Source organism: Talpa europaea (genome assembly GCF_964194135.1).
Source record: "Talpa europaea genome assembly, chromosome: 13".
Classification (NCBI taxonomy): domain Eukaryota; kingdom Metazoa; phylum Chordata; class Mammalia; order Eulipotyphla; family Talpidae; genus Talpa; species Talpa europaea.
Genome location: NC_140080.1, coordinates 43,586,649 through 43,614,468, shown reverse-complemented (window position 1 = coordinate 43,614,468; position 27,820 = coordinate 43,586,649). Strand labels below are relative to the sequence as shown.

The window sequence follows — 27,820 nt, the reverse complement described above, 5'->3', positions numbered from 1 at the left end:
GTGGCCTGTAAGTTAAATCTATTTTGATTTGTTAATATTTCCTTTGCATTATATCCCTTGATATTTCATGGTTGATAGAAATGTGTAATATATAATTTGTTTAACAAAAGTCTTAAATTATTCATTAATTGAAAATGTACATTTGCTAAATATACTCATTTTTATTTAAATGATAGAAACAATATTCACAAAATGTTCTAAAATTTATCAATGTGACCTCAAAGAAGAGATTTCAGAATGGGCAATCTAAAATCTAAATCCAGACAAGGGTATATTTTATATAACTCTTAATATACTGAATGACATTGGGACAAATGTGATATGTGTTTTTATATATGTTTAGAATAAAATTTTCTTAACACTATTTTCCTAACAGCTTCTTTTATCTGTTTATTTCTAAGACTATAAATGACAGGATTCAAGAAAGGAGGAACTATGGTATAAAATACAGAAAGAATCATGTCTTGAATTGTATCAGAAGAGACTGAAGATTTTAGGTGCACAGACATTCCAGAACTGAGGAAGAGTGATACTACAATGATGTGAGGGACACAAGTGGAAAAAGCCTTTCCTTGTTCTCTGGTTGGAAATTTGAGCACAGTAGAAAATATGCGACAATAAGACATTGTAATGATGACAAAGCAGGTACCATCAATGAAAATGGCTGAGACAAAAATTAAGAGCAGATTGCTCAAAATGTTAGAGCATGAAAGCCTCAGCAAAGAGGGAATGTCACAAAAGAACTGATGGACCACGTTAGACTGACAGAATGACAGTCGGAGAGTGTTGCCAGTGTGCACCCCTGCACAGAAAAGACCACTAAGCGTAAAGGCCAGTGTCATCTGGACACAGAATCTGTGGTTCATGATCACTGGGTAGTGGAGGGGCTGGCAGATGGCTGCATAGCGGTCATAGGCCATAAGGGTGAGAAATAGAAGCTCAACATACACACAATAAACAACCAAGAAGATCTGACTTCCACACCCAGCCACTGAAATGACCCTGTTGTCAGAGAGAGAGTTGACACAGGCTTTGGGGACAGTGACAGAAATGAAACACATGTCTAAGATGGAAAGATTCCTGAGAAAGAAGTACATGGGTGTGTGAAGATCCTGGTCAAGTGTGGTAACAGTGACTATTAGCAGATTTCCTATCAGGGTGGCTGAGTACATCAGAAGGAATAACACGGAGTACAGAAATCTTAACTCCCACCTGTCAGCAAAGCCCATGAGGAGAAACTCAGACAGCACCGTATAATTGGGCATCTTCTGGCAATTCTGAGCTGGAAAGAGATAAAGCCATAAAACATGAAAATAAATAATTTTCTTGAAAATATTTCCCTCCATTTTGTGCAGTTTGTCTTTTTGTGTTCATTATTAGTCCTTGAATTGTAAATATGTACATTTTACATATTAAACCTGTATATTTTACATACTACTTTTAGAATCTTAGTCTACAAAACTATTTTTATTTTTAAGTACTGTAAAGAATAAAGTGGAAGAAAAAAAATATTGTGAATGGTATTTTAAGATGCGCAGGACTGGGTAAAGGGAAACTTGGTAAAGATTTCTTATGACCTTGTGAGGAAATAAATACTTCGTATGTACTATGGTATATTTTGAAATTATATTTCCACATTCTTAAACAACCTACATTTAATATTATTGTAACAATATCTGAAAATATCTTTCTAACTTTATTTTTTAAATGCTGCTTTTGTCTTATGATTTATTTCCTTAATTGTGTCAAGTTACTCAATTTTATTTCTTACCTCATGCAGAAGTGCAACTCCTATAGGACAATAATGTCAATTATTGTTCACCTTTATCTCTCCCTGAAGAACTATGACTTTACTATCAACTATCCCCTCTACTTTAATTTCTTCCCTGAATACCACAGTTGTCATTATGATCATAATTTCTACATCCAACACTATTAACCTGAAACAATTTGTTTTATGTACTTGTTATTTAAAAAATTCATTTGGGCCTCCCCTGGTGGCGCAGGCAGTTAAGCGCCTGTGAAGCTATCCACAGCCTCTGCACCTCCGGTTCAATCCCCGCCACCGGAGAGAGTCCCACATAGTGTTTCAGACCCCTCCTGTCATTCCCACGGCTCCCCTCATCAGTGTATTTCGTCAGTCTGCCTGTTCTGTTCCCCACTCTGTCTCCGGTGAATCCTCTCACCCTCCCGCGAATCTGGCCTGTACCCCAGTTCTTGTTTAAATAAATAAATAAACATTTTTTATTCATATTATGGTAACATGTATTTATACATACACAAATTAACCTGATTCTGTTTTTTGCCTCCATCGATTCCACTAGAATCCTTTGAAACACTGATGTTTTAAGTACCTACCATCTTAATAAGTGACTAGTGGTGATCTAGATGTAATAAGCATTTTTATATTTTTTACAGGAACTTTTTAAATTTTTTTATTTTTCTTTTTGTTTTACCATGTTTTTAATGTATATTTTACATCATTTTCCTTTTTTAATTTTTAAGAAAAAAATTTCTTCCCCCCCCACCCCTTCAGGTTGAGTCCCCATAGAATTTCCTTTCCCAAGGCACCCGTGCACCATCACCACAATCTCCTGTTATCTCCTCCATCCCTTCCTCTGATCCCTCTCCCTCCTCCTCCCCTGCAGTATGTCTCTGATTGGTAATTGTCTGTTTTTGTTTGTTATGTTTTGTACTGTTACTATTTTTTTTTTTACAATGATGTCTTATTTGGTTCCCCTATATCCCTCCTATAAGTGAAACCATCTGATATATATATTTTTTTTCCTTTCTGGTTTATTTCACTGAGCATAATTCCTTCTAGCTCTATCCATGTTGCTGCGAATGGCATGAGTTTATTTTTTGACTGCTGAATAATATTCCATTTTGTATATATACACCACATCTTCTTGATCCTGTCTATTTTTGGGCATCTGGGTTGTTTCCAGGTTTTATCTATTGAAAATAGTGCTGCAATCAACATAGGGGTACAGGTGTTCTTTTGAATCAATGTTTTTGTGTCCTTTGGGTAGATCCCTAGTAGTGGAATTGCCGGGCGGTATGGTAGCTCCATTTTTAGTAGACTGAGGAACCTCCAGACAGCTTTCCATAGTGGTTGGACCAGTTTGTAATCCCACCAGCAATGTGGGAGAGTTCCTTTTTCACCACATCTTTGCCAATATTTGTTGTTGCTTTAATAAGTATTTTTAAATATCTCTATGATATCTCATGTTTTCTTTACTTTCCGTTGACTACCAACTTCTTCATTTGCAGGTTGAGGGAGAGTTTCCAAAACCTCCTTATATTTCTCAATATTATTCTTTTATCCAAAAATATAGACTAACTGTCTCAACATATTTATCATTCTTTTTAATAACTCTTAATTGTATAAAGTGTCTCTATAGATTATAAAATTTAAACATTTTTTTCCACTCACAATCTCAAAATTGTAATGTATTTGGAATACTAATATGTGCATTGTAATTTCTCCTCATATTTTTCCAAGTATTTTATTTATTGTCTTTATAGGGTGAGAACCAGATTAAAACTATAACACTAGTCAGTGCAAGTATTATTTTTACCTTTATTCCTCTCCTCAATTTTTACCCTGTCATTAACATCTTAAATCATAATGTTTTATTCAATACTTTACCCATGGAGAGCTTTGGAGTTTTTGAATATAAAATAATTTTTTGCTCTTGTTAACATCATTTGGTACTTACTATTTTTTTTAATTTTGTCATGATTATTTTATGAAAGTATCTATATGTTCCAATACAAATTGTTGGCATTATAAATCACATCACTTCTGAACTTGTTCTTACCAATGAAATCCCGTGAGTGTCCTAAATGGATTGTTTAGCTCCCTTCCCAACATTTTGTCATGTTTAATTGCACAATACTAATCACAGTCTTCATCCAGAGGCTACTTTTCCATCAACTTTCCTATAGCATCTCCAAAAAATGCATGAGTTCTCAAAGACTTTATTGTGAGTAGCCGGGTCCAAGATCTTTAAACATGAGATTTCATACTGAATATTTGAATTCATTTTTCAAAATCCATGTACAAACTATTGTTCCACCCCTATTATTCTCCTATGTGAAAGTGAAGTTTTCACATCAGTGAAGCCCTCAATCTCAGCATACACCTAGTCTTCTGATGTTTTAATCATAGTGCTACTTTTCTCCTCACTCTTAATGTCATCTTTATCCATCAAGATATATTAGGTCTTTAAATCCAGTTCACATGTAACTTTTAATCTGCAACTATCTTTGATGATTTCAAATTTCTGTCACTATTTTATATTTTGTTTCAGAATCAATACATGAATTATAGGATTAATATATATACATTAATATAATTATGTATTGATTATTCCCAATACATATGTGGAAATCCTTGAAATTTAGAGTGTATATTACATATCACTTTGTATTTTTACTACCAAGTACTTTACTATATAAATAGTAGCTACTCTTTCTAAAGTAGTCCATTTTGAAATTTGTAAAAATATTAAAAATGCTCTATAGTCTAACTTATTAAAATACTCTATAGTCTAGCTTATTTTTACATTATTTTTTAAAGATTTTTATTTATTTATACAAGCCATGGGTACAGTCAGAAGTGCAGGAGGGTGAGAGAATTCACCATAGCCAGAGCGGGGAAGAGAACAGGCAGACTGACGGAAATACACTGCTGAGAGGAGCAGCGGTGGGCAGGAGAGGTATGTCGCGCCATGTGGGACAGTAGCCAGGGATGGAACTGGTGCTGCAAAGGTTGCGGGCAGCTTCACAGCCAAGCACTGAACTGCTGCATCACCAGCTGAGGCCCTGTTTTTACATTATTGTTTAGGCTTTAAAGTTGTGTTCTTCTGGAACACCTGTACCCCTATGTTTATCGCAGCACTGTTTATAATAGGTAAAACCCGGAAACAACTCAAATACTCAAAAACAGATGACTGGATCAAGAAGATGTGGTACATATACACAATGGAATACTATTCAGCAATCAAAAAAATAAACTCATGCCATTCGCAGCAACGTGGATGGAGCTAGAAGGAATTATACTCAGTGAAATAAGCCAGAAGCAAAAAGAAAAATATTAGATGGTTTCATTTATACGAGGAATACAGAGGAACCAAATAAGAAATCAGCATGAAAAAAAAAATAACAGTACAAAACACAACAAAACAATAGCAATTACCAATCAGAGACATCCTGCAGGGTCAGGGAGGGAGAGGGATGAGAGCATGGGAGGGAGGAGCACAGGGGACTGTGGTGATGGTGCATTGGTGAAGGAAATTCTATGGAGACTACACCTGAGGGGAGGGGTAAACAAATATTTTTAAAAAATGAACAATGATGTAAAAAATAAATTAAAAAAAATAATAAAGTTGTGCGCTTCTGTTCTCAACTGCATGTATTTTCTAACTACACAGTAAATAAAGTTTACTTGAAAAGTGATTTTGAGTCAATATAGAAAACACAAAAACAGTTATCTACCATGCCTTATTTTTATATATTGGAAATGAGTCCACCACACTCACTGATATTACTATTGTGTATTTGAAATTACAACATTGACCAGAAATTACAACATTGACCAGGAATTACTTTATAAGAATTCTTTGTGCTTGCTATTCTCTTGATGTAATGTACTGTTTATTTATTCAGTTATTGAAATTATCAGTTATTCAATGAGGTAACATTTTAGGTTTTGCATTGATCAATATCATAGTTTCAATCCAAATCCTATTTGAATTTCTAAAGAAAAATGAAAACCCAAAATAACTCAAAAATCATTGTTAAATAACAATATTAAGTAAAGTGAACAGGAAAAAGAAGACACTGATAACATTAATAACAGATTATTCACTGTTGAAAATATTATTTTCCTCTTTTTTAACTTGAAAATTGTGTTTTCCTACCTGTCGAAGAAAATATTTTTTTCTTGTTAGTTCCTTAAATTGAGGTTTAAAGATAGCTTAACCAAATTTTCCAAAGCAGACAGGGTTTAAGAATATCTTCTGGCTAACAAAGAACCATTCTTAAGATACATAAGCAAATAAGTCATTTCTGCCTTATGTAAATATGTGGACAAACCCTTGCAATCATCAACAAAGTCTTTGGAGACAAAATTGTTATACTTCATGATGGTTGGTCACCCAAGGGTAATTTATGAAGACATTCATTTCCAGAGCACAGTTGAATAGGACCCAATTAAAACACAAGAATGTACATAAGTAGAAATTGAAATGAAACTTAAAATTAGTGATTGTGTTTACATGGTTGTAAAATTAAGTAAACAAGCTATGAACCATAAGTTAGTTTTATCATCCTAAATGATTACTAATACAATTCCATGAGCAGGAAAATGATTTTTGAGAATTAACACACAGAAAATTCAAAACTCATCCTGTATGACAATGTATTTTTAAGTACTTTAATCCATTTGACCGCATTCTTTATTTGAATCATTTTTTTCTCAATCCATAGGTTGTTTTTTCATGGTTTCAGCAGTACCTCTCAGTAAGTAAAGTGTTTTGATGTTATTGAAACTAAATACATGATTTTTATTTTCATAAATGTGCATTTAAATAAATTCAATAATGCCCTATATAATTCTATATTCAAAATATATTCTCTTTTAGATTTTTTTAAATGTGTTAGGTTTCACATTTTAGATTTAAATCTGAAATCTACTTTATGTTTTGAAGCAATAGTTGTGGTCTCTTTTTGTGGCTGCAAAGGAGCTACTGATACATACTTCTAACAGCAGACTGTATTGACATTAACTTTCTATCATCTAGTTTATTTTGCTTCTTTCTGCACATATTGATAGGAGTCTGTATATATGGGATTTATATATAATATAATACATATAATAATTTTTTAATATTTTTTACATCGTTGTTCATTTTTAAACAATATTTGCTTCCCCCCAAACCCTCACGTGTAGTTCCCATGGAATTTCCTTCCCCAATACACCCATGCACCATCACCTCAGTCCCTTGTTCTCCTCCCTCCCTCCCTCTGATCCCTTTCCCTCCTCCTCCCCTGCAGTATTGCTCTGATTTATAATTGTCTGTTTTTGCTTTGTTGTGTTTTGTACTGTTATTATTTTTTTTTAAATTGATGTCTTATTCAGTGCCCCTATATTCCCGCTATAAGTGAAACCACCCGATATTATTTTTTTCTTTTTCCTTCTGGCTTATTTCACTGAGCATAATTCCTTTTAGCTCCATTCATGTTGCTGGGAATGGCATGAGTTTATCTTTTTGATTGCTGAATAATATTCCATTGTATATATGTATATATATATATATATATATATATATATAAAAAACATATCTTCTTGATCCAGTCATCTATTTTTGGGCATTTGGGTTTTTTCCAGATTTTACCTATTGTAAATAGTGCTGCAATAAACATAGGAATGCAGGTGTTCTTTGAATCAATGTTTTTTTGTCCTTTGGGTAGATCCCTAGTAGTGGAATTGCTGGGTCATGGTATAGCTCCATTTTCAGTAGACTGAGGAAACTCTAAACAGCTTTCCATGGTGGTTGGACCATTTTGCATTCCCACCGCAATGAAGGAGAGTTCCTTTTTCACCACATACTCACCAACACTTGTTATTTCTAGATTTTTTTTTATATGTGTCATTCTTACTGGTATAAGATGGTATCTCAATGTGGTTTTGATTTGCCTTTCCCTGATGATAAGGGATGTTGAACAATTTTTCATATGCCTGTTGGCCATTTGCATTTCCTCTTTGAAGAAATGTCTTTTAAGTTCTGCCATTTTTTGACTGGATTGTTTATTTTGTTTTTGTTGAGTCCTGTGAGTGATTTGTATATCTTTGTTATAAGTCCCTTATCAGTTGAATGAAGTGCAAAAATTTTTTACCAATCAGTGGGGGTGTCTCTCTGTTTTAGTTAATGTCTCTTTTGCTGTACAGAAGCTTTTCAGTTTGTTGTAATCCCAGGTGTTTATCTTTTCCTTGACTTTCTTTGTTTTGGGTGATGAGTTTTTGAAGATGTTACTAAGAGGTATGCTTTGCAGTGTTTTGCTTATATTTTCTTCTATATATTTTATGGTGTAAGGTCTTACATCATGGTCTTTCATCCATTTTGAGTTCATTTTTGTGCATGGTGAGAGGTAGTGGTCTAGTTACTTTTTTTGCATGTGGTGGTCCAGTTTTCCCAGCACCATTTATTGAACAATCAGTCCATGTTCCATTGCATATTCTTTGCTCCTTTTTCAAAGTTTAGTTGTCCATATAAGTGTGGCTTTATATCTGGGCTTTATATTCTGTTCCATTGGTCTGCATGTCTGTTTTTGTTCCAATACCAAACTGTTTTAATTATTATGACTTTATAATATAGCTTGAACTTTGGAAGTGTGATACTTCCTTTCTCTCATGTTTTCATTGGTAGAGCTTTGGATATTTTTGTTTTTTTGGGGTTCCATATGAATTTCATCAGTATTTGTTCTATTTCTTTGATGAATGTCATTGAGATATTTATTGGAATAACATTGAATCTGTATATTGCTTTTGATTGGATGGCCATTTTAATAACATTAAGTCTTCCAATCCATGAGCAGGGCATGCCTTTCCATTTCTTTGTGTCTTCTTCAATTTCTTTAAACAGTGTTTCATAATTTTCTTTGTGTAGTTCTTTCATGTCTTTTGTTAGATTTATTCCCAAGTATTTGATATTTTGTTTCAATTATAAAAGGGATGGTTTTCTTGATTTCTTCTTCTTCAGATTGCTTTGTTTATAGGAAGGCTACTGATTTTTTGTTTTGTTTTTTTATCCTGCTACTTTACTGAACTGGTTGATTATTTTGAGTAGTTTTTCTTTGGAGTTTTTAGGGTCCTCTATGTATATTATCATATTGTCTGTAAACAGTGATAATTTTACTTTTTTTTTTCCCTATTTCGATTCCTTGTATGTCTTTCTCTTCTCTTATTGCCCTGGCTAGGACCTCCAGTATTATACTGAAGAGCAGTGCTGAGATTTGTGTGTGTTGATTTTGTATCCTGCTACTTTACAAATCTGGTTGATTATTTTGAGTAGTTTTTCTGTGCAGCTTGTAGGTTTCTCTATGTGTATTATCATATCATCTGCAAATAGTGATAATTTTAATTCTTTCCCTATTTGGATTCCTTGTATGTATTTCTCTTTTCTTATCGCTCTGGCTAGGACCTCCAGTATTATATTGAAGAGCAATGGTGAGAGAGGACATCCTTATCTTGTTCCTGATCTTAAAGGAAAGGTCTTCAGCTTTTCACCATTGCAAATAGAATTGGCTGTGGGTTTGTCATGTATGGCTTTTATCATGTTAAGGTATGTTCCTTCTATCCCGAGAATTTAAAGTGCCTTCATCACAAATGGATGTTGGATTTTGTCGAATGCTTTCTCAGCATCTAGATATATGATCATATGGTTTTTCTTTTTTTCTTTTTCTTGATGTAATGGATTATACTGATGGATTTTTGTATGTTGAACATTCCTTGTGCCCCTGGGATGAATCCCACTTGATCATGGTGTACTGTCCCTTTGATGCATTGTTGGATTCTGTTTGCAAGGATTTTGTTGAGGATTTCTGCATCAGTGTTCATTAGAGAGAGTAGCCTGTAATTTTCTTTTTTGTGTGCTCTTTGTTTGGTTTTGGTACTAGTGTAATGTTGGCTCCATAGAATGTATATGGTAGTATTCCTTCTTTTTCAATTTTTTGAAAGAGTTTGTATAGGGTAGGCACTAATTCACTGCTGAATGTTTGGTAGAATTCATTTGTGAAGTCATCTAGAACTGGGCTTTTGTTTTTGGGGCGTGCTTTGATTACTGCCTCAGTTTTGTTGCTTGTAATTAGTCTGTTTAGGTTTCTTTTTCTTCTTTGTCCAGCTTTGGATGATTATATCATTCTAGGAATTTGTCCATCTCTACTAGGTTGTTGAATTTATTTGCATTTAAGTGTTCATAGTAATCCCTGATTATTCTCTTGATTTCTATTGAGTCTGTTGTGATTTCTCCTCCTTCATTTATTATCCTATTTATAAGTGTTTTCACAATTTTTTCCTTTGTGATCCTGGCTAGAGGTATGTCTATTCTGTTTGTTTTTTCAAAGAACTAACTTTTGGTTTCATTGATCTTTTGGATTGATTTTTAATTTCTATTTCATTTATATCTGCTTTGATTTTTATTATTTTTTTCCTCTACTAGCTTTAGGGTTTTCTTGTTGTTCTTTTTCTCCCTCTTTGAGATGTGGGATTATATTGTTTCTCTGAGCTCTTTTTTGATTCTTCTTATTTTAAAGATTTATTTCTTTATGCATATAAGAGCTGAGGTTTAGGGCAGAGGTGCAGGGGATGAGAGGATTCACCAGAGACAGACTGTGGAACAGAACAGGCAGATTGACTGAAGTACACTGCTGAAGGGAGCAGCAGGCGAGTCAAGAGAGGTCTGCTGTGCCATGTGGGCAATGGCTCCCTGGCCGCTGGTGAATCAAACTCATGCTGGAGAGGCTGCAGTCAGCTCCATATTCTGTGTCCCAACCCACTATGTCACCAGGGATGCCCTCTTTCTGTTTTCTGATTTGAGCCTGTATTGCTATATATTTTCCTCTTATTACAGCTTTTTTTTTATAAATTTTATTGTTATATTCCCCATACAATTGCAGCCCCCCCATTCTGACCCCAATCCCTCCCCTCCCGCCCCCGCCCCCCTAAAAGTGTCTCTGGTTCATAGTTTTTTGTTGAATTTGATTTTCACTTTCTTATAGTTATTCATTTTCCTGGTAACTTATTTAAGTTTTCTAGATTCCTGCTATGAGTGAGACCATCCGGTATTTTTCTTTTTCTTTTTGGCTTATTTCGCTGAGCATGATCCCTTCCAGCGCCATCCATGTTGCTGCAAATTGCATGTGTTTATCTTTTTTGAATGCTGAGTAATATTCCATGGTATATATGTACCACATCTTCTTGATCCAGTCATCTACTTTTGGGCATTTGGGTTGTTTCCAAAGCTTAGCTATTGTAAACAGTGCTGCTATATACATACGGGAGCAGGTGTTCTTTGGAATTGATGTTTCTGTGTCCTTTGGGTAAATACCTAGGAGTGGAATTGCTGGATCATATGGAAGCTCTATGTTTAGTAGGTCCAGAAATCTCCACACAGCTCTCCACAGTGGTTGGACCAGTTTGCACTCCCAGCAACAGTGCAGAAGAGTTCCTTTTTCTCCACACCCTCGCCAGCATTTGTTGTTGCTAGTTTTTTTAATATGTGCCATTCTCACTGGTGTAAGATGGTATCTCATGGTAGTTTTGATTTGCATTTCACTGATGGCAAGTGATGTTGAACATTTTTTCATATGCCTGTTGGCCATTTGCATTTCCTCTTCAGAGAAGTTTCTTTTTAGCACTTCTGCCCATTTTTTGACTGTATTATTTTCTTTGTTGTTGTTGAGTTTCATCAGCTCTTTGCAGATTTTTGTGATCAGTCCTTTATCATTAGTGTTGGGTGCAAAAATGTTCTCCCAGTTGGTGGGGTTTCTCTTTGTTTTTGTTATTGTCTCTTTTGCTGTGCAGAAGCTCTTTAATTTGATGTAGTCCCAGCTGTTTATCTTTGCCTTCACTATCACTGCTTTGGGTGATGTGTCTGTAAAGATGTCTTTGATGTGCAGATCACGTAGTGTTTCGCCTATATTTCCTTCTATATATTTTATGGTTTCAGGTCTTATGTCTAGTTCTTTAATCCATTTTGAGTTGATTTTTGTGTATGGTGTGAGGTAGTGGTCAAGCTTCATTCTTTTGCATGTAGCGACCCAGTTTTCCCAGCACCATTTATTGAACAAACTTTCTTTGCTCCAATGCATAGTCTTTGCTCCTTTGTCAAAGATTAGTTGACCATAAATCTGTGGGTTTATTTCTGGATTTTCTATTCGATTCCATTGGTCTGTATGTCTCTTCTTGTTCCAATACCATACAGTTTTGATGATTATGGCTTTGTAGTATAGTTTGAAGTCTGGGAGTGTGATGCCTCCATTCCCTTCTTTTTTTTTCAGGAGAGCTTTGGCTATTCGGGGTTTTTGTGATTCCATATGAATTTCATCAATAATTGTTCTATTTCTTTGAAGAATGACATTGAAATTTTGATTGGAATAGCATTGAATCTGTATTTTGCTTTTGGAAGGATGGCCATTTTAATAATGTTTATTCTTCCAATCCATGAGCAGGGGATGTCTCTCCATTTCTTTGTGTCTTCTTCTATTTCTTCTAACAGTGTTTTATAGTTTTCTTTGTATAGGTCCTTTACCTCTTTTGTTAGATTTATTCCCAAATATTTGATTTTTTTTTGTTTCAATAACAAAAGGGATGAGTTTTTTTTATTTCTTCTTCTTCAGATTTATTGTTTGTGTATAGGAAGGCTACTGACTTTTGCATGTTGATTTTGTATCCTGCCACTTTACTGAACTGATTGATGAGTTGAATTAGCTTTTCTGTGGAGTTTTTGGGGTTCTCTATGTATAATATCATATCGTCTGCAAATAGTGATAGTTTGACTTCTTCTTTTCCTATTTGGATTCCTTGGATGTCTTTCTCTTGTCTTATTGCCCTGGCTAGGACTTCCAGTATTATATTGAAAAGCAGTGGTGAGAGTGGACATCCTTGTCTTGTTCCAGATCTTAATGGAATTGCTTTCAGCTTTTCACCATTGAGAATGATACTGGCTGTTGGCTTGTCATAGATGGCCTTTATGATGTTGAGGTATGTTCCTTGTATCCCAAGAATTTCAAGGGCTTTTATCATGAATGGGTGTTGCACTTTGTCGAAAGCTTTCTCAGCATCTATTGATATTATCATATGGTTTTTATATTTCTTTTTGTTGATGTGTTGGATAACGTTGATTGATTTTCGGATGTTAAACCATCCTTGTGCCCCTGGAATGAATCCTACTTTGTCGTGGTGAATTATCTTATGGATACATTGTTGGATTCTGATGGCTAAAATTTTATTGAGGATTTTTGCATCAGTGTTCATTAGGGAGATTGGCCTGTAGTTTTCCTTTTTTGTGTTGTCCTTGTTCGGTTTTGGTATTAGTGTAATGTTGGCTTCATAGAACGTGTTTGGTATTGTCCCTTCCTTCTCAATTTTTTGGAAGAGTTTGTGAAGGATAGGCACTAATTCGTCTCTGAATGTTTGGTAGAATTCATTTGTAAATCCATCAGGTCCTAGGCTTTTGTTTTTGGGGAGGTTTTTGATTACCATTTCAATTTTGCTAATTGTAATTGGTCTGTTTAGGTGTTCTATTTCTTCTTTATCTAGCTTTGGGTGATTGTAGAGTTGTAGGAATTTGTCCATCTCCTCTAGATTATTAAACTTGTTTCCATATAACTGTTCATAGTAGTTACTGATTATTCTTTTGATTTCTGCTGTGTCCGTTGTGATTTCTCCTCTTTCATTGATGATCCTGTTTATTTGTGCTTTCTCCCTTTTTTCCTTTGTGAGCCTGGCTAGGGGTTTGTCTATTTTATTGATTTTTTCAAACAACCAGCCCTTGGTTTCATTGATCTTTTGGATTGTTTTTTTAGTTTCAATTTCATTTATTTCTGCTTTGGTTTTTATTATTTCTTTTCTTCTACTGGTTTTGGGGTTTTTTTGTTGTTCTTTTTCTAGATCTTTGAGCTTCGAGATTAGGTTGTTTCTTTGAGTTCTTTCTTGTTTCTTGATGTGAGCTTCTATTGCTATATATTTTCCTCTTATTACTGCTTTTGCTGCATCCCATACATTTAGGATATTGGTGTCCTCCTTGTCGTTCAATTCAAAAAATTTTTTAATTTCTTCTTTGATCTCCTCATTAGTCCAATGGTCTTCCCGTAGTGTGGTTTTTAATCTCCATGAGGTAGGAAAGTTCCTTGCCTTCTTTTTATGGTTTATTTCTAGTTTGATGCCTTCATGGTCAGAAAAGATGGTTGATATGATTTCAATCTTGGTGTATCTGTTGATGTTTGTCTTGTGCCCCAGTATGTGATCGATCCTGGAGAATGATCCGTGTGCGCTTGAGAAAAATGTGTACTCCGTTTTTTTGGGGTTTAGTGTTCTATAGATGTCTGTTAAGCCTAATTGCTCTAGGTCCTTATTTAGAGCTTTGGTTTCTTTACTTATTTTTTGTCTTGTTGATCTATCCATTGTTGATAGTGGTGTGTTGAAGTCTCCCACTACGTATGTGTTTTCTCTGATGTCTGTTTTCAGAGAGGACAACAGTTGTCTGATATATTTTGGTGCTCCTTCGTTTGGTGAGTATATGTTAATGAGTGTTACTTCTTCTTGAAGTTTGTCCCCTTGATCATAATGTAGTGACCATTGGGGTCTCTTTTTATCTTTTTGAGTTTGAAATCTGTTTTATCTGATATAAGTATAGCTGTTCCTGCTTTCTTTTTTGGTCCATTTGCTTGTAGGATTGTTTTCCATCCTTTAACTTTGAGCCTATTTTTATCTTTTGTAGCTAAATGTGTTTCCTGGAGACAGCAAAAGGTTGGGTTTTGTTTCTTAATCCAGGCTGCAACTCTGTGTCTTTTTATTGAAGAGTTTAGTCCATTTACATTTAGAGTTAATATTGATATGTTAACATCTGTATTTGCCATTGTGTTTGTCGTTCCTTTGATTTTATTTATTTATTCTTTTAATAACTTTTTTTTTTTTGGCCTTCTTACATTGTTATTCGTCCCTCTGAGGTTCTGGCTTTAGGACTCCTTGTAGTATTTTTTGGAGTGGGGGTTTAGTTGCAATGAAATTCCGGAGTTTCTGTTTGTCTGGGAAGGTCCATATTCTTTCTTCAAAGAGGAAGGAGAGCTTTGCGGGATAGAGTATTCTTGGTTGGCATCTGTTTTCTTGGAGTCTGTTGACTATGTCCCTCCACTCTCTCCTTGCCCGTAGTGTTTCTTCGGAGAAGTCTGATGTCAGCCTGATTGGCTTTCCTTTGAATGTTATCTGTTTCTTCCCTCTTGCCAGCTTCATTATTTTTTCCTTGTCCTGGATTCTTGGGAACTTTACTATTATGTGTCTTGCTGTATTTTTTCTTTCGTCGTGGAAGTTTGGTGTTCTTCTTGCTTCTTGTATATCAATTTTCAGCTCCTTCTTCACATTTGGGAAGTTCTCTTCAATTATTTCTTTGAATATTTTCTCTGTTCCTACTTCTCTCTCCTCTCCTTCTGGTTTTCCTATAACTCTTATATTTCCTTTCCTCATGGAGTCAGATAGTTCCCGAAGTCTTTCTTCATTCTTTTTCCTTCGTACTTCTCTTTCCTTTTCTGTTTTGGTTCTTTTTATTTCTGTGTCTTCAAGAGCAATTATTCGTTCTTCCATTTCATCAATTCTGCTTTCATTGCTTTTCCCAGAATTCTTTAGTTCTTCCACTAATTCTTTGATCTCCTGCATTTCTTTTACTTCCCTCTTTAGGGACTCAGTTTCATTCTTCTGATCGTTGATTATTTTTCCCTTATCATTGTTTTCCTTTATGACTTCTGTCAGTTTTTTAATCACGGCAATTTTAAATTCTCTTTCTGGAAGGCTCAGAAGTTCTTCCAAGTTACTGTCGTTGCAATCTGGGGGCTGGTTTTCTTTTTGTGGTGTGCTTTTTCTCTGGAGAGTTGCTAGGTTGTGTGTGGTTTTTCTCCTCCCTACTGTCTGTTTTCTAATTTGCCGTATGCGTTGGGACACTGTGTTGTTGGGACTGGCCGGCATCTTGGGTGGGCTTCTCTTCTCCCCTCTGGTTCCTCCAGGAGTCATCTCTCAGTTTCAAGCAGTCTTTATTGGAGAAAGGTCCCTGTACTAAAATGTCGATGTGGGGACACACTCCCCTGTGTGCCTGGTCTGCCCCGGCGGTGGGTTCCTGCTCCCCCTCTGGGCTTGGACTGCAGGCCAGAGGGGGTCTGGCGTGGGCGAACTTCCCCCGCTCACCTCTGGCTCCTGAGGAAGCCTTCTGCAGGTAGTCTTTACTGAAGAAATGTCCCTGTTCTAAAATGGTGATGTGGGACACACTCCCTGCGCGTCCGGTGTCAGGCACACTCTTCTGCGTGCCTGGTCTGCCCTGGCTGTGGGTGCTCGCTCTCCCTGTGGGCTCAGACTACTTGTTCGGAAGGGGCCTGGTGTGGGCTAACTCCCCAGCTGGCCACTAGCTCCTTCAGGAGCCTGTGCTGGCTACAAGTCGCTAGGTGGCGCCAAAGATCTCTCCTAGAGCCCTTGGGGAGCTGATTTTCCACCCCGTGGGACAGGGAGCAAAGCGGGGATGGTAGGGTACACCTCAACGGCTTTGGGGTGCTGTGTCTGCCTTGTGCCCCACCGTCGTGGGGAACCCACGCCCCTAATTTCGTGCCCCGGGTCTCAGTTCCAAAGCCCTCAGTTCCAGGACGCGGGCTGTAGCCCAGTTCAGTGGCGCAGGAATGGCGCCTTTTGCACCGCTCCCGTGCCTGGGCGCCTGGTTCCTGCTTACTCAGGGAGGGACCTTCACCTCAGTGAGGACCTCCGCGCGTCTCCCCGCAAGCCTAGGTCATCTCCCAAGCCTAGGTCGCAGGCGCGGGGACCTGGGCCGCCGCGATCCTGGTCTGCACTTGCTTTTCAAGCGCGCCGAGCGCGCCGCTATCCGAGCAAGCTTACCGGCAGCCCTGACTGTGTGAGAGTCTCCCGGGGTCTTTGTTCTTCTCTAATGGCGCCCGGAGCCGTTCGCTCACCGCCGCGGGGAATCCTGCAGGGTTCCCCTCAGCTCCCGTTCAAGGGGTGTGGTGGCTGCAATAGTTCCTTTCCACTCACAGTCCCGCTTGCTGCGTTGTTTGTTCTTGGTGGCCGTTTTGGTTTGTTGTTTTCCTCCTCTCTGCTGGTCGGAGAGTGCCGCCTCTGTGGGCGGGGGAGGGGAGCAGGGTTCTGCGCTTCCCTCCCTTCTAGTCCTCTTTTATGGCAACTTTCTTCTTCGGGCAGTTTGCTGGAGTCACCCGTTTATCTTCCGTGTCCCAGTTCTCACTGGGACCTGCCGCTTTTCCTCCCTATTAACTTTTTTTAATGGGAGATCTTACTCGCAGCGTCTCCTCGCCGCCATGTTGCTCCGCCCCTCTCCTGGGACTTATTACAGCTTTTGATGCATTCCATACAGTCTGGTCCTTGAACTCCTCATAGTTCAGTGGTCTTCCAGTAGTGTGGATTTCAATCTCCATAAAGTCGGAAGTTTCCTTGTTTACTTTCATGATTTATTTCTAGTTTTATGCCTTTATGATCAAAGATGATAGTTGGAATGACTTTGATCTCCATGTATCTGTTGATGTTTGCCTTGTGGCCCACTATATGATCGATTCTGGAGAATGATCCATGTGTGCTTGAGAAAAATGTGTAATTGGATTTTTTTGGGTGTAGTGTCTTATAAATGTCTGTTAAGTCCATGAGTTCTAAGTCTTTATTTAGGGCTCTAGTGTCTTTATTTATTTTTGTCTTGTTGATCTGTTCATTGTTGAGAGTGGAGTGTTGAAGTCTCCCACTATATATATCTTTTCTTTAATGTCCATTTTCAGAACTGATCATAACAGTCTGCTATATTTTGTTGCTCCTTCATTTGGTGAGTATATGTTGATGAGTGTTATATCTCCCTGTTGTATTGTCCCCTTGATTGTAATGTAGTGTCCATCTATGTCTCTTTTTACAATTTTTAATTTGAAGTCTATTTCATCTGATATAAGTATGGCTATTCGTGCCTTCTTTTTTGGTCCATTTGTTTGTAGGATTGTTTGCCAACCTTTTACTTTTAGTCTATGTTTATCTTTTGTGGTTAAATGTGTTTCCTGGAGACAGAAGGTTGAATTTTGTTTTTTAATCCAGCCTGCTACTCTGTGTCTTTTTATTGATAAGTTTAATCCATTTACATTTAGAGTTAATATTGATATGTTGGCATCTGTATTTGCCATTTTTTGGTCATTTTTGTGATTTTATTCTTTGCTTTATTCTGTTGTTCTTTATCATTCCTCTGTAGATTTTGGCTTTAGAACTTGTAGAATTTTTTTGGATTGGGAGTTAAATTGTAATGAATTTCTGGTGTTTCTGTTTGTCTGAAAAGGTCCATATTTTTTTCTTCATAGAGAGAGGAGAGCTTTGCAGTGTAAAGTATTCTTGGTTGGCCTTTGCCGTTTTCAAGTTTGTTGAATATGTTACACCATTCTCTTCTTTCCCACAGTGTTTCTTTAGAGAAGTCTGAGGTTAACCTGATTGATATTCCCTTATAAGTTATCTGTCTTCCCCCTTGCCAGTTTCATTATTTTTTCTTTGTCTTGGATTCTTGCAAGGTTTAAACTTTTTTTTTTATGATTTTTCTATTTATTTTTACAAGCACTGGGCAAAGTCAGAGGCGCGGGAGGGTGAGAGAATTCACCAGTGCCAGAGCGGAGAGTAGAACGGGCAGAGTGATGAAGTACACTGTTGAGGGAAGCAGTGGGCGGTGAGAGAGGTCTGCACTCCATGTGGGACCCTCTCCCGGTGGCCAGGGATCAAACCGGTGCTGCAGAGGCTGCGGGCAGCTTCTCAACCCAGCATTCAACTGCTGCACCACAGGGGAGGCCCCTTGCAAGGTTTACTATTACATGTCTTGCTGTAGTTTTCTTTCACTGTGGTAACTGGGAGTTCTTCTCGCTTCTTGTATGTCTGTATTCGTCTCCTTTTTCATGCTTGGGAAGTTTTCTTCAATTATCTCCTTGAATAATTTCTCAGATCCTTTGTCCCTCTCCTCTCCTTCTGGAATGCCTATAACTCTTATATTTCCTCTCTTCATGGAGTCTGATAATTGTCTAAGAATATTATTCTTCTTCCTTTGCACTTCTCTCTCTTTTTCTCTTTTGGTTCTTTTTATTTCTGTATCTTCAAGAGTACTGATCTGTTCTTCCATTTCCTCAGTTCTGTTTTCAATGTTTTTCCAAGATCTCTTTGTCTCCTCCAGTAATCTTTTAGTCTCCTCCTTTTCTTTTATTTCCTTTCTTAAAGTGTCATTTTCATTCTTCAGTTCATTGATTATTTGTTCATCTCATTTTACTTTTTAATCATGATGATTATTAATTCTCTATCTGACAGGCAGAGAAGTTCTTCCATATCATTGTTGTTGAGTTCCGGTGACTGATTTCCTTTTTGTGGTGTGTCTTTCTCCTGCAGGTTTGCTCCGTTATTTATATTTTTTCTTCTCCCTGCTCTTTGCTTTCTAATTTGTTCTATGCATTGGGACATTGTGCCACTGGTGTTGGCAGGTATCTCTTTGGATTACTCCTTCAGGGGTGTCAGAAACTGTTTACCAGACTGAGACCAGCACTAGTAGGCCAAAACACCACCAGGGTGTTGAAACTGTGGCTTTGTTGCTGGGCACTGTCTCTTACAGTTCCCTCCTTCTGTATTTACTCATTTCCAGCAGGGAATCAGTTAGTTGGTGATTTTGCTCTGGTCATCAGGTGAAGCTAGAGACATTAACTTGCTGACCTGTGTTTTTCCCCTATAGTTCTCTAAGAAATAGAGTGGGGAAGGGAGCACCTCAACACAGTGATTATTGCAGACACTGGGTGCAGTGTCTGCCCCATGTTCACCCAGTGCCATGCCCGCAGCTGTGTGGATCCCATGCTCTGAATTCTGTACTCTAGTTCTCAATCCCAGGGTCTCAGATCCAAAATGATGGCTGTCACCCTGTGTAGTGCTAAAAGGAATTTATATCATGTTGCATTCATCTATGTGTTTATCCTGTTAAGAAAATAATTATTATGATCGATTCTTTTCTACGTATATATAAACATAAAGTCTTAAAATTGCATATTTACTCTGGTTTTAGTCTTCTCTATCTAAATTGTTTTACATTGGAACTTTCAGTCTTTGGCCTTTTCTGTTCTTATCTGGTGTCTGCCTGCCTGTGTGCACATTCCCCTGCTTCAGCATTAAAGGCATGACAGACAGCACTAAGGCTTCTAGATTCTTCAACACAGACACCTCTAAGGCTTCTCTTGACCCAAATTGATAAATAACCTGCCCTGCTTGGGATGACTACACAATAGACTTCTCAAGATACTTATTAGAGGGCCTCCCCTGGTGGTGCAGGCTGTTGAGCACCACGCTGTGAAGCTGTCCACAGCCTCTGCAGCACCAGTTCAATCCCATCAGGTCAGCAAGGGTCCCACATCGCGCAGCAGACCTCTCCTGTCTCGCTCACTGCTTCCCTCAGCAGTGTATTTCATCAGTTTGTCTGTTCTGTTCCCCGCTCTGTCTCTAGTGATCCACTCACCCTCCTGCACATCTGGCCTGTACCCCAGTTGTTATATAAATAAATAAATAAATCCTAAATAAAAGATACTTATTATAACCTGAAATGATGGAATTTTCAAAAAGTGGACTTCCTTACTCATTTCAGATGAGAAACCAATAAACTAAGTTACCACATCAATTTTACTGAGAGGGCTTTGGATCCACTAGCTAATCAACTCAACTTTCATACCTAAAATGAATGATCTTACTTTGATCTGTGTGTCAGTAATAAGAATTCCATTGTGTTTTTACCAGATATTAGGTTTATACTTTGTAATATGACTTCCATAGAATTAGAATCAGATGACCAGAAGAGGTCCTCTGGAGTCAAGCTAAGTACGATCTCCACAGTGTGTACTTACTTACATGAGGTCCTACATAAAATTCCTCATTCATTAAAATGTTTCCACAATAAATTAGACTAAAGAATACCCAAAAACACATAATGGTTTACCTAGCTCTACTGACTTAGTAGTATTTATTTTGAATTTTTAGGAGGATATTCACTTTGACAAAAATAATCATTTAGAAACAAGGAGATGTAGAATACACAATGAATGTTTGTTTGTGTGTGTGTGTGTGTGTGCTCCTAAGTCATACATCTACATGAAATTCCACAATAGTGAACTACTATGAGCAGATAGATAAATATTCAATAGACAAATATTTTCAAAGACAGAAACCGATTACAAGAATATATCTGAACTTTCCTTTCTAAAAAATAATAGGCGGGTTTCCCCTGGTGGCACAGCAGTTGAGCGCTGGGCTGAGAAGCTGCCTGCAGCCTCTGCAGCACTGGTTCGATCCCCAGCCATCTGTGAGGGTCCAACATGGTACAAAAGACCTCTCCTATCTCACCTGCTGTTCCCCTCAGCATTGTATTTCATTAACCTGCCTGTTCTGTTCCCCACTCTGTCTCTGGTGAATTCTCTCACCCTCCTGTGCTTCTGACTATACCCAGTACTTCTATAAATAAATAAATAAATCTTTAAAAAAATAAAAATAATAGGCTCATTCACTTTGTTGCACTAGTACACTGGAGAGACAGAAGGTATAAAGTTAGATCTAATTCTAGCTCACCTACTTATAATAAATATAAACTTTGATTAAAAAATTTACCTGAATCAGTTTCTTTATGTAGAACAGACTTACAGAAGCATAGGATGTTTTAAGCTATGTATGAGAAAAAAACAGTGAAGACTTAGTGCAAACATAGGCATAATTTATCTTTGAAAAGTAGTACTCTGGGGGCCTCCCCAGTGGCGCAGCGGTTGAGCGCTGGGTTACGAAGCTGCCCACAGGCTCTGCAGCGCCGGTTCAATCCCCGGCTGCAGGGCGAGGGTCCCACGTGGCGCGCAGACCCTTCCTGCCGCCCACTGCTCCCCTCAGCAGTGTATTTCGTCGGTCTGCCTGTTCTATTCTCCGCCCTGGCTCTGGTGAATTCTCTCAACCTCCCGCGCTTCTGACTGTACCCAGTACTGGTATAAATAAATAAATAAATCTTTAAAAAAAAAAGAAAAGTAGTTCTCTATTTTAGCATCTTTATTATCACTATTATTGTTACAACTTCCATTCACATGATTGTCATCATTATGAATGCTTTAAGATTTATTTATTCATGCATACAAGAACCAGGGTACAAGCCAGATGTGTGGGAGTGTGAGAGGATTCACCAGTGAAAGAGTGGGGAACAGAACAGGCAGATCTACTGAAATACACTGCTAAGGGGCGCAGCGGGTGAGATAGGAAAAGTATGTCGCGCCATATGGGTATCTCCCCTGCAAGCCAGGCTCAAACCTGTGCTAAAGAGGCTGTGGACAGCTTCACAGCACTCACTCAACCCTGCGGACAGCTTCACAGCACACACTCAACCACCTGCACCATTATAATTTTTAGAGAATGATACAGAGTTTCAAATCTGTCTAACATTATACTAAATTTTTTCTCTCAAAACCCTGGAAGGTTGTTAATGTAGGTATGATTATTGTCTATTAATGCTATTATCATCATTTTGTCATTACCAATATACAAAATTTATTAATTTTTTCAGGAAATAAAAATAGATGAATAAAATGCAAAAATTATACACATAAGATACTTATGTTTCACATAGTGCGTGCCAAATAAAAAAAAAATCATAACTAAACATACTTACCTGGTTTTATTAAATATAAATATATATAGGGACATATTATTAAATATTAAATAAATATTATATATTATATATTGTGCTAAGGCAATATATAAATATTACAGAGATATATACATGATAGTGTATATATATATATATATATATATAGCTCATATTTCTATGTACTCTATTTACCTAAATACTTTCCTTATATGTTATAAATATATAATCTATATGATACCTATTTATATTTAAGTAAAGCAATACTTTGTGAAAGATATATCTATCCAAAGTCAGGTAGCTTTATTATTTCTTTTCTTAACATTCATCTATATACAATTTCATATTTTTTAAAAGATGTATATATTTATTTATACAAGCACTGGGTACACAGTCAGAAATGCGGGTGGGTGAGAGATATGACCAGATCCAGAGCGGGGAACAGAACAGGCAGACTGACGAAGTACACTGCTGAGGGGAGCAGCGGACACAACAGGAGAGGTCTGCACACCATGTGGGACGCTCGCAGGTGGCAGGGGATCAACCGGTGCTACAGAGGCTGAGGGGAGCTTCGCAGCTCCGTGCTTAACCGCTGCACCACCAGGGGACGCCCCAATTTCATATTTTTATATAAAACCTAAGCAAGTAATTTTTAGATTTTTATTAGAAATGTGGACCTATGTAAGGTAATAGAGTAAGCAGGAAGTAGCATTAAGATAAGCGTGGGTGCCTAACAACCATTCCTCATTCATGGAAAAGACAAAAATAGACATATAAGAAATAAGAAATTCTGTCATTCCTAATCCTTATTGATAATTTGAACCCATAAGTGTTAGACATATTCTTCAAATTTTACTTGAACACATCCATAAATATCCCATTATGATTAGACCCTACCTCTTTCAATGACCTTCATCTCCCTTCCCATCCAGAGAAGGCACTTAGGAATCAGGTCTGAAGCCACTTTCTGTTGTCTGTTTCATACTCAATATTTTCTGCTGTACAGTATTATGAAAAGTGCGACCATTTGCTCAACCTTAAACTGCATTTCAAATCTTATTTCTCAAATTGAACAACTCTTATGTAGATGATATCACTCATTTCCTAAACTCTTCACCTTACATACTACATAATTTCAATCCAAATAGTAATTAACACTTGCAAAATGGTTAACACAATGGAATCAACACCTTTTTGCACACATCATACATTTGCATGGAACATCTCAACTGAAGAATATAACCCATCATACTGATTCTGCTTTAAAGCAGTCTTTGCTGCATTCCTTTCGATTTAGAGAGGATTCGTCAAGGTTGAAGAATTATAGAGCATCCAGTCTTCATTGCACACTTATCCTCATGTGAGTTCCAACCCTCTCTTCTTTGAACTGCTGGCCCCTATCTCTTTCCTTACATCCTTTTTTGTCCCATTGACTTTAGAGTGTATATCCATGTATATTACTAAAATATTTTGGTTTGGGATTAGAACATGTCTCGTGGACTATATTGTTATGTTCAATTTATGACACAAAAAATGTCTTTTCCCTGTGCTGCATGGTAATGGAAAAAGTATGACTCAGGTAGAATGAAATGTCCTTCCTATCACTGTTAATGTTTCTTTTCAATTTCTGTATCAATCTCAGTCTTAGAATCTTTGAAATCAGAAGCTGCTATGAAGGATTGCTTGTGCTTGATGGTTATTTATGCCTGCATTCATGTGGAAGGCTGTAGGCTGGCACCTCCTATCCTAGCATCTTCCTGACACATATCCATGTCTGGACAAGTCAAATAGCTCTGTGTTGAGTCAGAGAAAATCTTAGCACATATTTGATAGGAAACCTGGAATAGAGTGAGCCTGCAATACCCTTGTGATCTCCAAAAGTGTAGTGGCAGAAGACTCCATTTGGATTTTCCATGGATATATATATATATATATATATATATATATATATATATATATATATATATATATATATATATAGTCACTTTCCCCTAATCATTAAAAAAGAAAGAACAAACTATAAGAGACTTTATAAAGGAGTTGCTTCTCCAGACAACACAGCTGTGTTTCCTACAAGAGAATTATGAGACCCTGGCCCACATCAAGAGAAATCATCTCATTGGGAATTCCCATGTTCAAGGAAACCTGCAAGGTAATGTTTTTATGTTGCCATCCACAAAGCATGAAGGTGCTGATGAAGTTACAAAAGCAAAATGCAAACCAAGATAAAGACCTCTACCTCACGTAGCCATTACTGCAACTTTTCAAATAATAAATTATTCCCTTAGAACTTTACCATATTAACTATCCTACAAAGTCATAAGCAATCCTCCAGCATTCCCTGCCTAAATTTTAAGTTGACAGATAAATCTCATGGATATATAATCCAGTTTCCTGTGAGAACACTTTGATAATAGTCGGAAGCTAAACAGTCAGGCTGACCAGCCAAACTTCAGCTTCTTTTCAAATACCTTTATAAAAACCCTCCTGTAAGACCCAAGATTCCAGATGGTCCTCTAGGGTGTGAGCCCACCATATCCTCAGAGATATCAGTTTCCTGAATAAACTGAGCTTCTTAACTCCAGTTCATGACTCATGTTTGGCTTATGAGTGGCAGATAGCTGAGTTTGCATTTCTCTATGACACTGAAAAAATTGATTCCAAGCAATTTCATGAAGAAATGAGCTCCTGAATTGAATCCTTGAAAAAAATAATGATGTCCAATTTTCTTAGAGTGAAGGATATCTCTTTGCCAGTCCAATATCCATATTTATCTAGTCTTTTTAAAATTCTTCAGAAACATGTATTATGTCCCCACCACAAAATAACCATCAAATTCCAATCCAATGATTTTATTTATGTCTAAATCAAAACAAGTGAATGATATGTAGTTCTCTTTAAGACATCAAGTTTTAGCTTCTCAGCTTCTGGAAATTCCTAAATAAAAAGAAATGTGGTACTCTCGACATCCAAATATAAAAAGAAGGAGATAATATGAAAACTTTATTAATGGTCCACTAAGTGTTTTAACAGTACAGGACTTGCCCCTCATGTGCAGTCACTAAAGCACTCCCACCAAGAAGCACTCATGGTCAACCACCAAACTCACTTTCAGCACCCATCCCCCTGCATTTCTCAGGCCTCCCTCTCTTATGGTCTGCTTTTCAGTGTTGGTTTTAAAGTTTGTCTTTTTCTGATCTTTGGTTTGCTTTTTCTATATTTCACATACAGGTGACACCATCTGTTATGTGTCTTGTTCATTTGACTTAATTCACTTACCATAATCCCTTTGAATTCCATCCATGTTGCTGCTGTTTTGGTTACTGAATAGTATTCTGTTGTGCATACCTACCACATCTTATTAATCCACTCATCTATCTTGGGACATTTATGTTGTATCAGCATTTCAAATATAAATATAAATAGTATAAACAGGAGTGCAATACTGGGAAATATGCAGTCTGGTGCTCTGACAGTTCAATAATTTTGGATAGGAAATTCACCAAGAAACAAACAAAAACAATAAAATTGTTAAATATTTTTTAATATGTTAGTATTTAATTTTTTTAATTATAAATTTTATTTTTATGTTCCCCATACAATTGCAACCCTCTAATTTTGACCCCAATCCCTCTCCTCCCCACCCCCCCACCCCCTATATACTGTCTCTGGTTCACAGTTGTTTGTTGATTTTGATTTTTACTTTCTTATAGTTATTCTTTTCCCTGGTACCTTATTTAAGTTTTCTAGATTCCTGCTATGAGTGAGACCATCCGGTATTTTTCTTTTTCTATCTGGCGTATTTCACTGAGCATGATCCCTTCCAGCGCCATCCATGTTGTTGAAAATTGCATGTATTTATCTTTTTTGAATATCTGAGTAATATTCCATGGTGTATATGTACCACATCTTCTTGATTCAGTCATCTATTTTTGGGCATTTGGGCTGTTTCCAAAGCTTAGCTATTGTAAACAATGCTGCTATAAACATAGGGGTGCAGGTGCTCTTTGGAATTGATGTTTCTGTGTCCTTTGGGCAAATACCTAGGAGTGGAATTGCTGGATCATATGGAAGCTCTATGTTTAGTAGGTCCAGAAATCTCCACACAGCTCTCCATAGTGGTTGGACAAGTTTGCACTCCCACCAACAGTGCAGGAGAGTTCCTTTTTCTCCACACCCTTGCCAACATTTGTTGTTGCTAGTTTTTTTAATATGTGCCATTCTCACTGGTGTAAGATGGTATCTCATGGTAGTTTTGATTTGCATTTCCCTGATTACAAGTGATGTTGAACATTTTTTCATATGCGTGTTGGCCATTTGCATTTCCTCTTCAGAGAAGTTTCTTTTCAGCTCTTCTGCCCATTTTTTCAATGGATTATTTTCTTTGTTTTTGTTGAGTCTCATCAGCTCTTTGCAGATTTTTGTGATCAGTCCTTTATCATTAGTGTTGTGTGCAAAAATGTTCTCCCAGTTGGTGAGGTTTCTCTTTGTTTTAGTTATTGTGTCTTTTGCTGTGCAGAAGCTCTTTAATTTGATGTAGTCCCAGCTGTTGATCTTTGCCTTCAATATCACTGCTTTGGGTGATGTGTCTGTAAAGAAGTCTTTGATGTGCATATCATGGAGTGTTTTGCCTATATTTCCTTCTATGTATTTTATGGTTTCAGGTCTTATGTCTAGTTCTTTAATCCATTTTGAGTTGGTTTTTGTGCATGCTGTTAGGTAATGGTCAAGCTTCATTCTTTTGCATGCAGCGACCCAGTATTCCCAGCACCATTTATTGAACAAACTTTCTTTGCTCCAATGCATATTCTTTGCCCCTTTTTCAAAGATTAGTTGACCATAAATCTCTGGGTTTATTTCTGGATTTTCTATTCGATTCCATGGGTCTGTGTGTCTGTTCTTGTTCCAATACCAGGCAGTTTTGATGATTATTGCTTTGTAGTATAGTTTGAAGTCTGGGAGTGTAATGGCTCCTTTCCCTTTTTTTTTGTTTTCTTTTTCAGGAGAGCTTTGGCTATTTGGGTTTTTGGTGATTCCATATGAATTTCATCTATAATTGTTAAATTTCTTTGAAGAATGACATTGAAATTTTGATTGGAATAGCATTGAATCTGTATATTGCTTTTGGTAGGATGGCCATTTTAATAATGTTTATTCTTCCAATCCATGAGCAGGGGATGTCTTTCCATTTCTTTGTGTCTTCTTCTATTTCTTTTAATAGTGTTTTATAGTTTTCTTTGTATAGGTCCTTTACCTCTTTTGTTAGATTTATTCCCAAGTATTTGATTTTTTTGTTTTGATAATAAAAGGGATTTTTTTTTTATTTCTTCTTCTTCAGATTTATTGTTTGTGTATAGGAAGGCTACTGACTTGTGCATGTT

General features: G+C 37.0%; 1 protein-coding gene across 1 annotated transcript in view; it reads right to left on the bottom strand.

The window, feature by feature from the left end:
• Positions 1 to 329: 329 nt before the first annotated feature.
• LOC311183297 (olfactory receptor 14C36-like) overlaps positions 330 to 27,820 on the bottom strand; it is a gene marked incomplete at both ends in the record, with an annotated part of 95,527 nt that continues 68,036 nt past the window's right edge. Inside the window, one exon of the mRNA XM_084252646.1 lies at positions 330 to 664. Within this exon, the coding sequence (XP_084108772.1) occupies positions 330 to 664 (335 nt within the window). The remainder of the gene's footprint in view (positions 665 to 27,820) is intronic.